This window comes from Cuculus canorus, chromosome 1, assembly GCF_017976375.1.
Source record: "Cuculus canorus isolate bCucCan1 chromosome 1, bCucCan1.pri, whole genome shotgun sequence".
NCBI lineage: Eukaryota > Metazoa > Chordata > Aves > Cuculiformes > Cuculidae > Cuculus > Cuculus canorus.
In genome coordinates this window covers 144,892,602-144,908,480 of record NC_071401.1, presented here as the reverse complement: position 1 = coordinate 144,908,480, position 15,879 = coordinate 144,892,602, and the positions used below count along the sequence as shown (strand labels likewise).

At 38.5% G+C, this 15,879-nt stretch overlaps 1 protein-coding gene across 1 annotated transcript in view; it reads right to left on the bottom strand.

Moving 5' to 3' along the window:
- Positions 1 to 306: 306 nt before the first annotated feature.
- Positions 307 to 15,879, bottom strand: part of LOC128852012 (uncharacterized) — a 48,455-nt gene continuing 32,882 nt past the window's right edge. Inside the window, exons 3-4 of the mRNA XM_054065087.1 lie at positions 4,243 to 4,365; positions 307 to 758 (exon numbers count right to left, since the gene is read on the bottom strand). Of these exons, the coding sequence (XP_053921062.1) occupies positions 700 to 758; positions 4,243 to 4,365 (182 nt within the window). The 3' untranslated portion in view covers positions 307 to 699. The remainder of the gene's footprint in view (positions 759 to 4,242; positions 4,366 to 15,879) is intronic.

The following is a 15,879-nucleotide window of genomic DNA, read 5'->3' as shown; positions in this document are numbered from 1 at the left end:
AAAGCAGAAAAACAAATGGATAAATGCTTGTAAAGTCAAAATTAATTGCACCACACATGCTAAGCGTTCCTGCAAAGCAGTGCCTTTCAAACAGCTACACTAGGAGGGCTCCACTGGAGTACTTCTTCCTCAAACTGTTGTTTTTTTTTTTTAATAAACAGGAAGCAGTATGAGCTTACATGAGAAGGGGACCATACATTATTTCTGCAAGTGTGAAAATCTGTATTTCAGAAAATTGTCCTTTAAGGATCAAGAAAACAGTTCTACAGATACATGAACAGAAGAAATAATAGGAGAATACATAGTCCAGTGCTCAGCACTGAAGCATAGTTGGTATGCCTAGTCTCTCCTGGGAAGATGGCTGTGAGAACACTACATCACCAAATGTATGCATCTCAGCCTAACAGAATGGAAAGAAAAATACAGTGCAGTCAGACAGTTCAGCTAATGAATCTGTGAATTGTTTATTAATTGTTCTTCACTAGTAAGACATCTGATGCTACTAGCATAAGTCAACCACATTCTCATTCACTCCTAACTACTATTTGGACTAAAATCTTCAATATTCCCAGAGAAAATGGAATTCAAACATCATCAGCTCTAACATCATCAACTATCTCATACAGAAACCCTCCTCAACCTTCCTTTCAAATGCTGAAGCCATGCTGAATTATAATGATACCTTTGGTCACGTTACCTCTACCAACACCCAGCCACTTTAACAGCAGATACAGTGCATTTTGACATTCCTTTTCTTCCTGCAATATCAGGTTATAGAAAGAAGAAATATTTTAACAGAAATTAATGAAAACACTACAAAGATGCTGCCTTTCATTTTGCAGAGTTATATTTGGTTTCAGCACTGCAACCATTAGGAGCAATTGCTGTCATTGACTGGAAAACACCTGCATCTAACAGTCTATAAAGAGCACTTCCTCATCTGGACCGCAATTACCTAGAATACAGTAGCACTGTATCACATAATATAATACTCTGCCATTTAGTAAAACTTCTATTATTTTATTTAAACTTATAAGCTTTTTTAATGACAAATAATTAAGGCTGCACTTAAGACAGTGATGTTTTTTCTCTCTTCAGTGAGTCAGTTGTTTCAGTAAATTGTAATCTAATTTTAAGGCAATCCCATAGTATGATGGGACATAATGAAGCAAAATCTCCAGTTTAACAAGTTTCAGATTTAGATAGATAGTCACTTTATTCCATTAACAAGTAGAGATGTTAATGTGATCTGGAAGCACCCTGAAACAGATTTTCAATTCAGTCCTACCTGATCCCAAACAAATAATCCCCAAAATGCATCAACTCCTCAATTCAGGTAAGATTTAGCACATCCAAGTTTAAGACACTCAGTTGTTAAACCAAAAGCATCCATATTTGTAATTTATGAAAGTGACACTAAAAATGGATATGAATACTTCATCTGACTCAACACAACATGGAAGCAGCAGAAACTGCCAAACTGATTGTGTGTTCCTCTGAACACAATATACCTTTTGTACACCTCCCTCTAAAGCAGCAGCTGGCAGCCACAAACACTATCATTGACAGGAGGGAAAGGCTGCTCAAAATTTGATTTTAGAAAGGAAAATTCAACTATCTTGTTTTCACCCAGAGCTCAGGAAATTCTGAAGAAATAGCTGAAGGAGACTACAATCACAGTTATTTAGACTATGAGGACACTGCAAACCACAAGAAGCCTTACTGTCTTCCTCAGCAATCTCTCTGGAGATGTGAGGCATTATGTTGTTTAGACTTGGGAGCAGAAAGATCTAAGAAGTTCTCTTGGGATACACAGGAAGCCTGCGTAAGTAGAGTACATGCTGGTAAACATTCTTGCTATTTTCCTTTCCCTCTTTCACAGCGTATATCTTCACTGAATATTGAAACTAAAGCCTGCTGAAGACCTCTATTTTCGGAAGACTACCAACCTCTAACCCAAAAATAAGCAAAAATGTTACGTGTGTTCAGAGGAATTTTTCCATATTCACACCACAGACTATCCCATTTCCACAAACTAACAAAACAACAGCTATGCTTTATTATACTCGGGGTTTTTTTTGGTTGTTGTTTGTTTAGTTTGGTTTTGTTTTGTTTTTTTTTAATAAACAACCAAGAGGAATGAGCATTCCCTTTTGAGATTTGGTTGGTCATACACTATGTCACAGCCAAAGGACAAAGCCTCAGGTATTCTGGAAACAGTGGCTTTGCAGAATTTTAGACTCGCCTACTCAACATCAAATTCCAGTAGAATAGCCAATAAGGAAAGAAGAGAAACTCCTTAAACAGAAAATTTTTATAACAAAAACTGAAGCTCATCCAGTCCATCAGTTGGCTCACAGGGTTGCAAGCAAGAAAGCTAAAGGAAAAGAGGAGCTGCTAGAGAACACTGATGTGTACATAAGCACAAAAGTTTGTTTCCATTTCAGAGAAGGTGAGGAGAGCTGGGGGTGGGTGGGTGAGCGGCTGGTTGGTTGTTTTTTAAGTCTATAAACAAGCCAAGCCCCGCACAGTTAACACGGTCCAATCACATCAGGTTGCTAACATCTCATTGTCCTTACACTTGTACATTCTGTACACACCCCTCTGAATTAAAATTGTAAATTATATTCATCAGCAGTGGCAGCACACAAGACTTTCATGCAGCAAGAGCCAAGTAAACTGGAAATAGCCCACAGAGCTAAAACAAGCACAAAAGCTTTTTACTCAAGTTTACTTCATGTCAAAACTTTCATACTATCTACATTATTATTCGAATACACACTGGATTTTTTTTTGTAATTTGTTTTTAAATACAGAGCTGTTTAAGTGATAAACGTCACTAAAAAAATGTTTAAAATGATACCCACTTAGTAATTTGGTTCTCTCTCCCTTTACTGCAGATTCTGAATAGCTGCCCTGCATTTTGCCAAGTCCATGGCTACATACACCCATGACTCTGACTCACTATTTTAGACTGTAAACATTGCTACTTATTCTTTAGCTGCTTGGTAATCTTTTTATGGTTTTGGACATCCTCATCATGACTTCAAAATCAGTTGCACATGGCAAGACATACTGCAGTCCGAAGAGCTCCATGTTCTACGCTCATACCTTTAACAAAAATAAATAAAAGCCTTTACAAACCAGAAAAAAAAAAACCAAAACAAAATGAAACACCAGGTCAGCTTTGCCTTTTCCAATTATTATTTGTTCTGCACTGGACTCAAACACATTTATGGTATTGAAACATGTCCTAAGCATTTGTCAGAATAGATGTTAAGCCCTTCTATCAACCTTGAGATGGGGGGTGGGGTAAGGGTGGACATGATGACTTTTTACCTCTTCAGTAACTGAAACTATTTGTGTGTATGATGATATTCTCATAAAAGACTTTCAAAGCAGATCCCTGAAGCTGGGCAATCAATTCAACAAAAGTTCTTGCAGCTAAGGTGCTGGACTAGAGGGAGAACAAACCATGAACTGAACACTCTGCATGGCTTCTTTTGGTATCCAAGCCACAGAAGTTTGTGCTTATTTTCTGCAGGAGGCAAACAGAACTACATTATCTCCCTTAGATAAAATAGCAGCCAATGACAAAGACTATATCAGTAAAGGCTTCTTCAGTGCAGCCCCTCCTATAATACATATTCTTATTGTCCTACTGCTGCAAGACATTCACTGCCCTAAGTGTTAGTGCATATTACTGATGTAAGAACAAAGAAAAGGGAAGGAAAAATTCTGTATGCTTTGTGCCATTTATATTTTCAGCTAAGCGTTCAGGCATCTACAGGCTTACAGGAATATCTGTAGATCACAACAGCAGATCCAACATACATTGTCAGCCTCTGTGTGGTTCAAGCCACTCTCTCCCCTACCTGGTCCGCACAGTAACACAGTTTCAAAGGAACCTCTAGGGTCATCTGGTCCAATGCCCTGCTCAGAGCAGAGCCAGCTTAGATCAAGTTGCTAAAGGCCCTGGCAGCTGAGGTCTTAGTGCCTTTAAGGATGAAGATCCCAGAGGCCATCTGGGCACCTCTTCCAGCATTTGACCACTCTGCTGCCAAATTTTTCTTTCCCTGCTGCGTAGTTGGAATTTCCTTTGTTACAGTTGCATCTGTTGCCTCTTGTGCTAACTCTGAGAACAGTCTAGTTCATCAGTATCTTCCTTCCAGGGAGCCCAGAACTGCACACAATACTTCAGATGTGGTTTGACAGGTGTAGAACCATCCCTGAAATACTCACTTTCCTTGGTTTGCTGTAGTTGGTTCCGTTTCACCACAAGGGCACACTGCCGACTCACATTCCTCTTGTTATCAGCTCCGCATGTCCTTTTCTGCAGCACTGCTCTCCAACGACCAGCCAGTACTATTGCACAGAGATGTTCCAGACAAATACTAAAACTTTAATTTTCCCTTGATAAACTGCATGATCCAAAGAATCCAAATCCATTTTTCCAGCCTGACAAGGTCCTTCTGAAGACCATCCCTACCCTACCCTACCCTACCCTACCCTACCCTACCCTACCCTACCCTACCCTACCCTACCCTTATCAGCTGTTTCTCACCCCACTTAGTATCATCCACAAACTTTCTTGAGATGCCCTTCTTTCCACTGTCCAGGTAGTGTACCACAATATGTAACAGTCTTGACCCCAGTATTAACCCAGGAAAAATGCATTCTTCTCCTATTGCTACCTTACAGGTAGTAACTGTAATTTAGTTGGCCTATGAATTGACTAAGTGTCCTCCAGAAAGCTACTAACATTGCTGTGGGAGCCAGAGCCATATCCAGAATCACTGTCTGGCCATCATGACCTACCCAAAGGGCAACATTCCAAAAATGTACATACAGTGGGATAAGGTGGCTCCTCCAAGCTCAAATACCTCAGTTTAACACTGTGGAAAATTGCTTTACTCTGAGTAAAATTTAAAGTACCACAAGAATGTCATCCATAACTGTTAGTCATTATCTTTCCTCATCTGCTGATTTTTGAAATGTTCTAAGTTTTTCCATGTTTTGAACTGTTTGTGTACATGACAGAAAGAAAGCATAAACAAAGAAGAGTACAGTAAGTTCATAGAAGGGAAAGAATTTTTACATTTTTAGTGTATGAAGGCATGGTACAGCTATTTGTTAAAAAATAAATGAATGTACCGAATGTCAGATTGTTAGGTTTGGGTTCTTGGGCTTTTATTCGAGGTGGGGGTGGATTAGAAAGAAGCAGGAAAGCTTAAATAATAGCAATATCAATTTATTATTATTCACAGGAAATAAATTTGCAGATAATTTCCACGGATAAAGCGCACCACCACCTTGGACCTTAGCTTAGGGCATAAGTGAATTCACAGGAACATCACATGTATCATCAATTTGGAAACTAACAATACTCACTAAAAGCTGCTAAAGGATCCCATAAAACAAAGCAGTTCATGCCTCAGAAAAAACTAATTTGGCCGCTTTTCCACATGTCAAGAATTTTTACTTATGTCTAACTATGAATTCTTAAATAGTTTATTTAGGGTAGAGAGAAATAACGTACAAGAGTACTCCGGGGCAACAGAGGGATTAATCTTAGACAAGGCATAGATTATCAAGACCATACCATAGAAAACATGTCAAAGTAGCATTTAATAAACCCTTGGATTCAGAAAGTTGGCTTCACCTTCTCTTGAGATATATGAGCTCCATTAAAAAAACTAGAATGGAGCATAGGAAATGTCAATCCTTTTCAAAGAAGAAAGCTCATCACACCACCATGTCCTCATTGCAATCAAGTGCACAAACAGTTTACAAAAAATCTGCATTTGTCTTAGAGATGCTTTGAACCAAGAAAACAAAGCTATCCATGACACAACCTGGAAAACACTCTAATCCAAACAGCAATCAATGCAGGAATTACTGTATTATATCCTACATGGAGAATTTACAATGTCAAAAATTCCATGACAAAAGAGAACAAATCTGATGCTAAGCTACTGAATTAATTCAAGAAATCCAATTTCAAATTCTTTGACTCCACAATTAATTTTTTTGTCCTCAAGATATTTATTCCTTAATCCTCCATACATGTGTTGGTAACCACAGTATTAATAATCTCATTCACTATGAACATATAAGGAGAAGACAATCATTTATTACTTAAGGCTGTGCAGATATTTATAAAGCAAGAAAAAAAAAAACAAACACGCAGCTCTGGGTGGCACCCATGCTGTTTTAAGCAGCTGGAGGGGAGAAGTGTCTCAGAAATCAAAATAAAAATCAAACTTTGTTCTAATATGGAGTGGAGGAAACAGCTTCCCTGTTACATAAAGAACAAATATCATCAACTACCAGACACAAAAGGGAAGAGGAAAACAACAGGAAAAGTTGCCAGCTAGGGAAAGCAGTAGACAACTTCCAAGAGCAGCAGCTACTTGTCTCTGCCAAGTTTAAAGAGCAAGTTGTTCTAAAAGTGTATTAGAAATGCCGCTAGGGAGTTTAAGTACTGACCTTTTAAGGAAAAATTCCATGGAGAAGAAAGTAAATTTCCAGAATACCAGGGATTTGGTTAAAAGTCATCTCATGATTTCCCAGGTTCAGCATCAAAGCAACTATTCCAAAAATGCAACTGATATTGCTTTCTCCTGCTCACATCCCTACCCACAGAGCTGCCAGTCTCCCATGTGCCACTCCAAAGGGAACAACTTCTACACTGAGAATGTTGTTACTACTATATCATCACAAATCTATTTTTACTGGGTGATGCATAGTACTTCTGGGAAGGCAGCAGATATAAAATTTCTTTCAGTATTTTAAGATTATTCATGCTCAGCAATGCTCTCTCTTAAGGTTTTTAGAAGACCATTGGTCGAAGAACATATTTCTAAGTATATTAGGACTTAAAAAGGCTAAATCTAGTAAAAAAAAAAAAATCCAATAAAAAGTATCAAGGTTTTCCTCACACAACTGTGTGCTTACAACTCAAATATAAAGTATGACTTTTCTCACGTCTCTTTTTAACAGAAAAATCTGACTGTATGGCACAGCACTGATATCAAAAGTAATGCGAAGGATGATAAATCACTTCTGTGATACTTTTGAGACCTTAACAGGAATCTCTCAAACAGATGATACAGGAAAAAGTGATGTATAGGTGCCCAAACCAACAAAGAAAAAAGAAAATTCATTATATAAAAGCTGCACTTAGATTTCAAACATATCACACAGAGCATCAGCTCAAAAAAACATATCAAAGGCAAGTACAGGAAGAAACCCAAATCCACTAGCACAGTATCATGTCCTTTAACACCCAAGAACCAGCTGACACTTATTTTAACCACCCAAGACAACCAAGAAACATTTATTCCAGTCTATAAACTTTCTGCCAGAAGTTCTGCTACTCATTTCCTTGAATCAGAAGCAGCTGATTTACTGGCTTTGGATAAACAGGTAGATTTAATTTTGCTCCTCTGTAGTCACAAAGGTGACCTGTGTCCAATATCTGTGAGGAACTACTCCACACTGAAAGTGATTATTTGCCAGAAGACTAGATGACTACGTCAAGTATTGTTATAAAGCTTAAGTATCTATGTAACAAGAATGTCAAAAAGTATACGCCACTGTAAACCACAAACATTATACTAAAAAAGGGGGCAGAATTCTAATGCTACCTGATAGTTCAGTATTTCATAGCACTCCCCTCTACCATTAACACAATAGAAGAAATTCAATCATGGTTATTGTATTTCACTGCTATTTCCAAGTGATCAGCATGGCTGTTAATCTCAGTAAACTCAGACAAATCTCTAAGGCAATATACACTTCCTGCTAAAAAAGCAGCCAGCCAGCCATTTACTTTTCTGTTTACGGAACAAACTGGCCCACGAAAGAGGAACCTCAATATCCTACTTCAGCCTCAAGAGTCATATCTAGGGACACAGAAGGAGAGAGGAAAAACTAAAGACAGAACAAGACACCAAAGAGGTTTGTCATAAGTATAGAGTGGCTTGACTATATTTAAGAGTAATTAAATTATTCATATATTTAACACTTACACTGCACAAGTCATTTAAAAATGCCTTCTTAAGAAAGGATGTGTTTCTTAGCCTGTCCTTTCCTCCAGTACACATACATATACACAATGACATTTAATTCAAGTATTGAGACAAGAAAAAGTTCAAAGGAAGTTTATCAAGTTTAGAGTTATCTATCAAACACTCGCCATATCTTCTGGAGGTATGAAGATAAGCATACATATCTGGAATACAGTCAAGACAAAAAAAAAGGAAGTTTTAAAAATAAGCCTCATTCCATACACTGACATTAGCTCACTAGTTTCATTTTGACTGTTAGAGGAAGATAAAGTCTTATTGAGGAACGCTTACTTTTTCTTTTATTACTTTTTTTAAAAAAAATGGACAAAAGTCAAGTTTCACAAAAAGAACAAGCTGTCTCCTGAGATACCTAGGTGATCACTGCAAACCTCCAGTCCATAAAGATCGTATTTCATGAGAACTGATTTGCATTGCAGTTACAGTGCTGTGTACCACAGTCTTTCTGCACCACTGATCTCATGGTTACAGAGCAGTCTGATGTAAAAAAAATTACCATGAGCTATTTCTAGGCAATGTCAGGATCCTAAAGCCAAGGACAAAAGTTCACAGGAAGATCACATAACACAGCAGTAGGCAACAAAGTGCAGCGCTTAGACTCCATTAACAGACAACTCCAATAAAAGAACTTCCAATAGTCCCAGGAGGCCAGGAGTGACAGTAACTTTTAAGCCAGTCAGTGCCTTGTACAAAATAATGTATGATAAGCCTTTACCAGATCATTAGCGAAATCAGAAGGAAAGAAGAAAAAAAGAAAGTGAGGGGGAGCTCTTGACAAAACCATCTTAGTAGACTGAACTTTGAAAAAAGGATGCCATCAGTAGGACTGAAGGACCATCAGCTGCAGGGAAGGAGCAGGCAGTATGCCTTCACTCCTTCTACAACAGGTTGGGGAAGGGCTCAGAAGCAGCTGAGGCTGAATACAGAACCTGAAAAACATTGAGCTGTCAGTCTGAAAACTAAACAAGCTTGGCATGTTTCCCATTGTGGGTAAACTAGCTAGAAAAATGAGAATGTTAGAGCTCTGTATGATTCACCTGGGTTCTGGTAATAAGTAGCACGCAAGCATGTTTAGCTGCTGAATTCAGTCAAAGCAGAACATATATACGTCCGCTTCCAAAACAAAATTCGAAGAAGACTTATTCTATATGGAAAGAATAACTGATAAGGATGTCTGCCTTCCTATGTATTTCACTTTCCCTCACACGTAATCTTTTCTGTTCTCTGTTATCTGTTCTTCCGATCCACTCCACCTCAATATGCTCGCGTCCCTTTCTGCATGTCTGTATGAGTATCAACGGTGTCCTACACTAACAAACAAATACACACATTACATCCTACTCACACTACAAACCCTGCCCTTCTTCCTCCATAGTCTGCAGCCCATGGAAGAAAGGGTGGAAGAAATATGGTAAAAGCAACAATTAAAATTAAGCCTCTTGCAAAGGTGTTGCTGAGCAGACTGCAGATAGCACTACCCCCAGTGCAACACAGGACTCTTAATTTACAACCTGCTTAAAACCTTCACCCTGTGTTTTTGGAAGAACTTGCATTTTCCTCTTCCCTCTCTTTTTCCTCCTTAAAGTACATCATGGCTGCAAACTTCAATTAACAATGCAGTATTTACAACTTTACTCTAAGACCATTGCAGGACTTTGGTCATATACTTGACTAATGCTGAAACTGAGTATTTCTGGCTTCTCTCTCAATTTTAATATAGAAGTGCTTATTACTAAGCATTTTTAAGTCCTCATTAGATAAAGTATAGGACAGGCCCAAGTGTATAGGACAGGATAGGCTCAAGCAGACATTTTTACAGTTTTCTACATGTCAGTGGCTTGGTTTGTCCCAGTTACTTTAGTCACACAGGGAGCAGCTTAGGAAATGGGAAGTTTTGGTTTATTTTTACAGGTGACAGACAGGACTTCATCTAGAAACAGTTATATCGGGCAACTGTGCTTTGCTCTTTGGATTTACAAAACCAAAACTTAACTCCCTGTACTCCCTCTATACCTGGCCCCTGCAAAATTTTCTTAACTGGAATTAGCAACATAATTTTAATATATTATCTTCTAAGCAAACATTTTCCTTTGAAAACGGTATTTCATACTCAGAATATCAGTTCTTTCCGCTGTGTTCCCTGAACTCCTACAAGAACAAAAATGCCTTGTTTAAAGCATCATTTTCTTCCCTGTTTACTTCAAAGCACATACATCCCTGTTTAAGGAGGATGACTTTATGGTTCCATCAAGGCAGCAGAAAGGAAGAATCTAAATAAGGCCTTTCATCTGTCAAACAGTACAGATAGAGCCAATACAGATAATTTTTTAGTCATACAAGACTTGTGCTTTGAGGTTATGGTTTCCCAAACAAGGCCCCAGCAGCACCTCAAGTCAAGTCCTGTGAGCAGATTTACCAGAGACAGAAAGACTGAAAAATAAGCCTGAACTGCTGCATTTGATTTTGGTGAAGTTCAGTGTACTCAAAAGCTTGACTTCATACATTTATTCTCCCCCCAAGTCATAACAGTGCAAAAGACACTACCTCTCCTATGGTCCCCACAAGACTGAATTCATAACAATAGAGCAATATTTGGAGTAGCTTCCACATTAAAATCAAGAACCCACCACACTAAGTTTAGTGCAGAAAGCATAAAGGACTGTAAACATCAGAACATAAACTGTCTACAAAGACAGCCATTGATAAATACAGTTCTAGGACTGGTTTCAGCACACTAGCAGGTAAACTGTGCTAAAGTTTACATGGGCATCTTTTAAACACAACAGCAAAGAAGTTTTAAATGTCTATTAGATTTTGCTGGCAACCTAAAGCCTGCCATTAGCACCAGTGGTCTATCACTGCATCATCTTTCAACTGTTAAGTTAGAGCAGTCTTGACAGAAGTCACTTCCAAAAAGCCTTTTCCATTAAAACTCTAGTGAGATTTTAAGGGTCATTGTTCTCAGTATCACCTCAAAAATAGAACATGTTCAGTACCTGAAGCTTTTTTAAAGAAGAAAAGAAGTGAATCCATACACTTCAGTGTAGGCTCACAAGTGACAAATTCAGGAATCATGAATGCTGCAGGCCCAGGAATCAGCAGAAGGAAAGGACATTGTTTTCTGTGGAGCTGCTCTGTGAGCACTGGGCCATATCATGGCATCACCTGGCATGTTTATAGGCTGCTGTAAGAGTTTGTGAGAACAGCCCTGATCACTACCAAATCATGCTAAATAAGCATAACAAGTATGATAAACTGAAGAAGCAGAATTTGGGGTTTGTACTAGTTTTACTTGCTCAGGGCAGCATATCTACCTTAAATAAAACTGGTTGAAATCATTTACTGCTATTTCGTGAAGGAATTTCCAAACATTCTCTCTTTCATTTACCTTGCTTCAAAAGTAAAAAGGCAGTATTTTCCCTCTTTCATGGGAAAATGAGCAGCTCTCCATCTTTGGAACTTTCTTCCGTAAATGTGGAACTAAACAGCATAACAGAGACTTCTGTGATATGTTCTTCATCTTAAATCAGATTAAGACGAGCCTTAAAGGAAATGCCATGCAAAGATTCATTTCCCAAAAGAAATCCTTTCTCCATCTTTGATCCTGGCAAACTCGCTCTGACAACTACAATAAAGGAGAGGTTACTGCCACAAGCTGACTATTCTGATCACCTCCTACAAGCTGGCATCCCACTAAAAAAAAGCAGAAAACCAGCTCATGGGAACAGCATAAATAAAGGAGTGGACAAAATGCAAATTCAAAGGCAGTAACATGCCTGGCTACTGCAAAAGCATCCCATACAGTTAATGGAATTAAGCAGCAACGATCTTTTTCAGAGGTTTTTAAATCACTCAGACAAGAATGTCTAAAGCTTGTCTGCCAAACACCTCATCTCATTCATCCTTCCAAAGCAGCAAGCAGTTTATAGACTAATACCTCTCCTTCAAGTTATGAGGTGTAATACCCTGTTAGACAGATGTATATAACAAAATCAAAGCTACGCTAAAAAAAAAAAGTGAAAACTGTTCATAAAAGACAGCTATTGAGGCTTGAAAATCCCACTGAAAAAAAAAAAAACCCCTTGTGATTGCATACACACCTAATGTATCCAGACACATCTCTTGCAGTTGCAATAGTCTTCCATTTTTCTTGAACTAGTTCCAGAACTTTTGGAAAATAGGTTATTTATTCTTAAAGAAAGCATGTCGATTATTCCATGGGTGAGCTACACAAGCAGAGAGTGGCTGCTATAGCAGGTCAATAAGACACTGTAGGAAGGGCAGCGTTGCTTTGCTCCCCTTTCAAAGACAGATCACAAACACTGCCTCGGTTAACAAGTATTGACTGCCCTAATTACTGCATTCTAGACTGCACATTCTCACTGCAGCAGAAACCTCAGCTGTCTGCAGATGCCATTTGTCCAGCTTAGATTTTACTCTTACTGACAATTTAACACACTGAAAAGGGGAAAACAATTTTTTTTAATAGATGATATATACTACTCAGATTTCCAAAGATAGCCACAATACCTAGAAATGTAGTTCCTGATGTTAATCTTACAAACTATGTACTTAAATATGTGGGTTTGCATGCCTAAAGTTAGAAAATACAAATCTAGGATTTATACTTGTAAATTAGTGAACTGCTTTTCAGAAGAGCTCAAACTCAGTACTTCAGAGAACCAGGCTATTTAGCTGTTCGTACACAAAATCCTGGCTGGAGAACAGGACACTTTCAACATTGCTCTTACAACTCTCTGATTAACGACACTGAGCAATACTTTACCTTTCCCTATGCATGGTTTAGAAACAGACAATCAACCCCAGTTATGTACAGGCAGGAATTTAAAAAGCTATTTTAATTCCGAATAATATTGTTGACAGAGTAGAAAACAGTTTAAATATTTTTTGTTCTTTTTTTCTTTTTGCTCTTTAATGTTTCTAGGTAAACAAATCCCCAGCTACTTTTTCACTTCAGTATCCATTACATTAAATATTTGCCTTAAGAAAAAAAGCTCTATGGAAAATGACGACACCCATACCATAACTGTACTATCCTGAACCACCGATGTCTACTCATAGTAACTTATTTACTCACCAGTGAAGACATCTAAGAGCATTTGTTAAGAATTTACAGATTCACGTCTTCTCCTTATGTCAAAAGGTATTTCTTTATACACCGTGCTGATTTCCTGCTCACATCCTCAACACCACCACCCTACGCGGCTGCACACCAAATGGCTTGATGTCTTTCACTTCCCTTTTGTGGCTTTCAAGACCGAAACATGAGGGAGAGCTTTAGTTCACCAGAACATTGCACTTTTCAGTTATTTTATTAATATTCTGTTTTTTCCAAAGTAAGCGCTTCACTCCTGCCTTCTGGTATATCCTCAGACTAACTTGCTCCTATCTAGGGATGCATATAAAGATCACAAGAATGAATGCAAGCGCAGAACACCTCCTCTTCATTCTTACTGTTGCACTCTACATGCCTAACACATACTCCAGAAATCAGATTCTTGACTGAACATTAAAAGTCTGTCTGGGTGAACGGAAAGCACACTACTGTAGCTACTACAGGAATATATTGTTAGACTGCACTTCACCATTCGTTACAGAGCAATTTTGTTTCCTGCTGAACACTGCCTATTATGTCTATAGGAAAGCCTGAGCTGACCTGAATAACAAGGGGCATGTTTATGATCCATACCTGAAGGCCATATCTTTGAGAAACCTGATCCTTGCCAATTTATCTTTAAAACAAGGCATCCACACTTATGAGAGTATCATAAATATACTTCATCATACTTCAGTTATTTGGCTGAAGGAAGAATTCAGTTTTGTAGGAGATCCAGGACACAAAAGACATTATAGCCTCCAGTAATTTCTCCTCAGTTTCACAAGTATTACAGTAATGTGATCATATTAAAACATTTTGGAATGCAGCTGAAACATCTTGTTTTCATTGTATATTAGGTCAATGTTTTGAAGAATGTCTTCTTACTACAAGGCTGTTAAAGCAGTCTCAGCATCAGCAGAGTAGTCCAAAAGCAATAACCAGCAACATAGTTCTAGCTTCTCTAACTTAATAGTCCGAAGTGTGAAGACACCCTAAAAATATACATAGAAACACCTTTAGTCTTGTGCACCATACTTTTTTCCAGTGGTTTATACAGTAACATGATGTTTTAATACTTATTTGTACAGTAGATAGAGATATCACTCTAATAAAACGTAGCAGTTGCATCCTATTTTTTTTTTAAAAAAGAGAGGGAGGATTACTGATCCTTTAAGGCTTCTTTTGCTTAGAAGACAGTTCTGGAGGTAAAACTATATTCACCATACAGACTACAAAAATATTTTATCAAAGGAAAAGCAAAATCTTTAAAAGCTGATGATTTGCTCCTGAGATGAAATATACATATACAAATAAGAACATTGTTTTGAAGAAGTAAGTTGTATAGAGTCTCAATCCTTTCAAAACTGTAATACCTGCTGTGGGACGAAGGCCTTGTCCATTTTGTTTAAACCTGTTTATAAACAACAGCGAGTAAGCAGGAGACAGAGGGGAGGTCTGGTTTGGGCAGGAACACAAAGTTTTGCAGACTAAGACTCCAAATAGCTGGGCAACACCCAGGCTGAGACAAAGATCATGCAGCTGAGTATTGTCTCAGAGTCAGAGAAGCCCCTCACCACAGGGCAAAGTTTCCAGAAGGATAACCACACTCCTGTGCCACTCCACCTCTTCCCTTATTCTCTTTCTGTCTAGATAAAATGCCTTTTTGAGGAACCAGCTGGCACATGGTATTTGACTTAAGTCCCACCTCACCATGAGCTCACAGGGGTATATATCTGGCACTTGGCATGCTCCCTTTGGAAGATGAAAAAGTGAGAATGAGGAGTCCACCTGTCAGACAGATGGACAGGCTCTAATTTCCCCTCCCCAAGTAGGGACACCTTCTAGGCAAGACTCACACCTCCAACTATGTTGGATGTTCCCTGGGAAAGTTGCACAAGCACTTAATGACTATATAGAGCTTGTATTTTTGTAAACTGAGAGTTTATCACCAGCAATCTCAACCTTGTTACCTGTTGCTTCAATAAACTGTTTATTAGTTCATCTTTGTGAATCTGCTCCATTGAAGTCCTTTAATGGGCTCTGACAGACAAATGTTGATCTTGTCAGCCTTGCAAAACTGCTTGGTGAAAGTCCTTTATGGACTCAGATAGGCCTGGTTGATCCAGGTTGATCATGGTTGGACTCAATGTTCCAGTAGGTCCTTTCCAACCTAGTGATTCTATGATTCTATGATCCTGTCAACTTTACAAAGCTGTTCAGTGGAAGTCACTTCTTGGATTGTGACAGGCAAGTTGATTCTGATGGGTTGCTCCACACTAAACCTTTACACCATGAGCTGTTGACCAAGTTTGGGACTAAAACTGGCCCCGCACCCCATGGCTGCACCAAAGCTGCACCTAAACCCGTTGGGCTTAGGAAGCAAGGGGGTCCTTTCTAAGCCTACTGACTCAGGAGGAGGGCTTCCTTTTCCTTAGCCACATGTCAGACACTTTACCTTTTTAACATGACACCCGCTATACAGAGCTGCTTTAAAATAAAATAAAAAACTTAGATATTATACCAGCAACACAGACCACGTATCTGATCAAAATCTCAAATATCTCCAATAGGCTGTTCTGCTTTTTAAAAAATCAAACCATGAAAAAAAAAAAAAAACCCTCTGTTGGGACTATCAAGACTTTTGTTTTAATGAGGGAAAAAAATACTGAG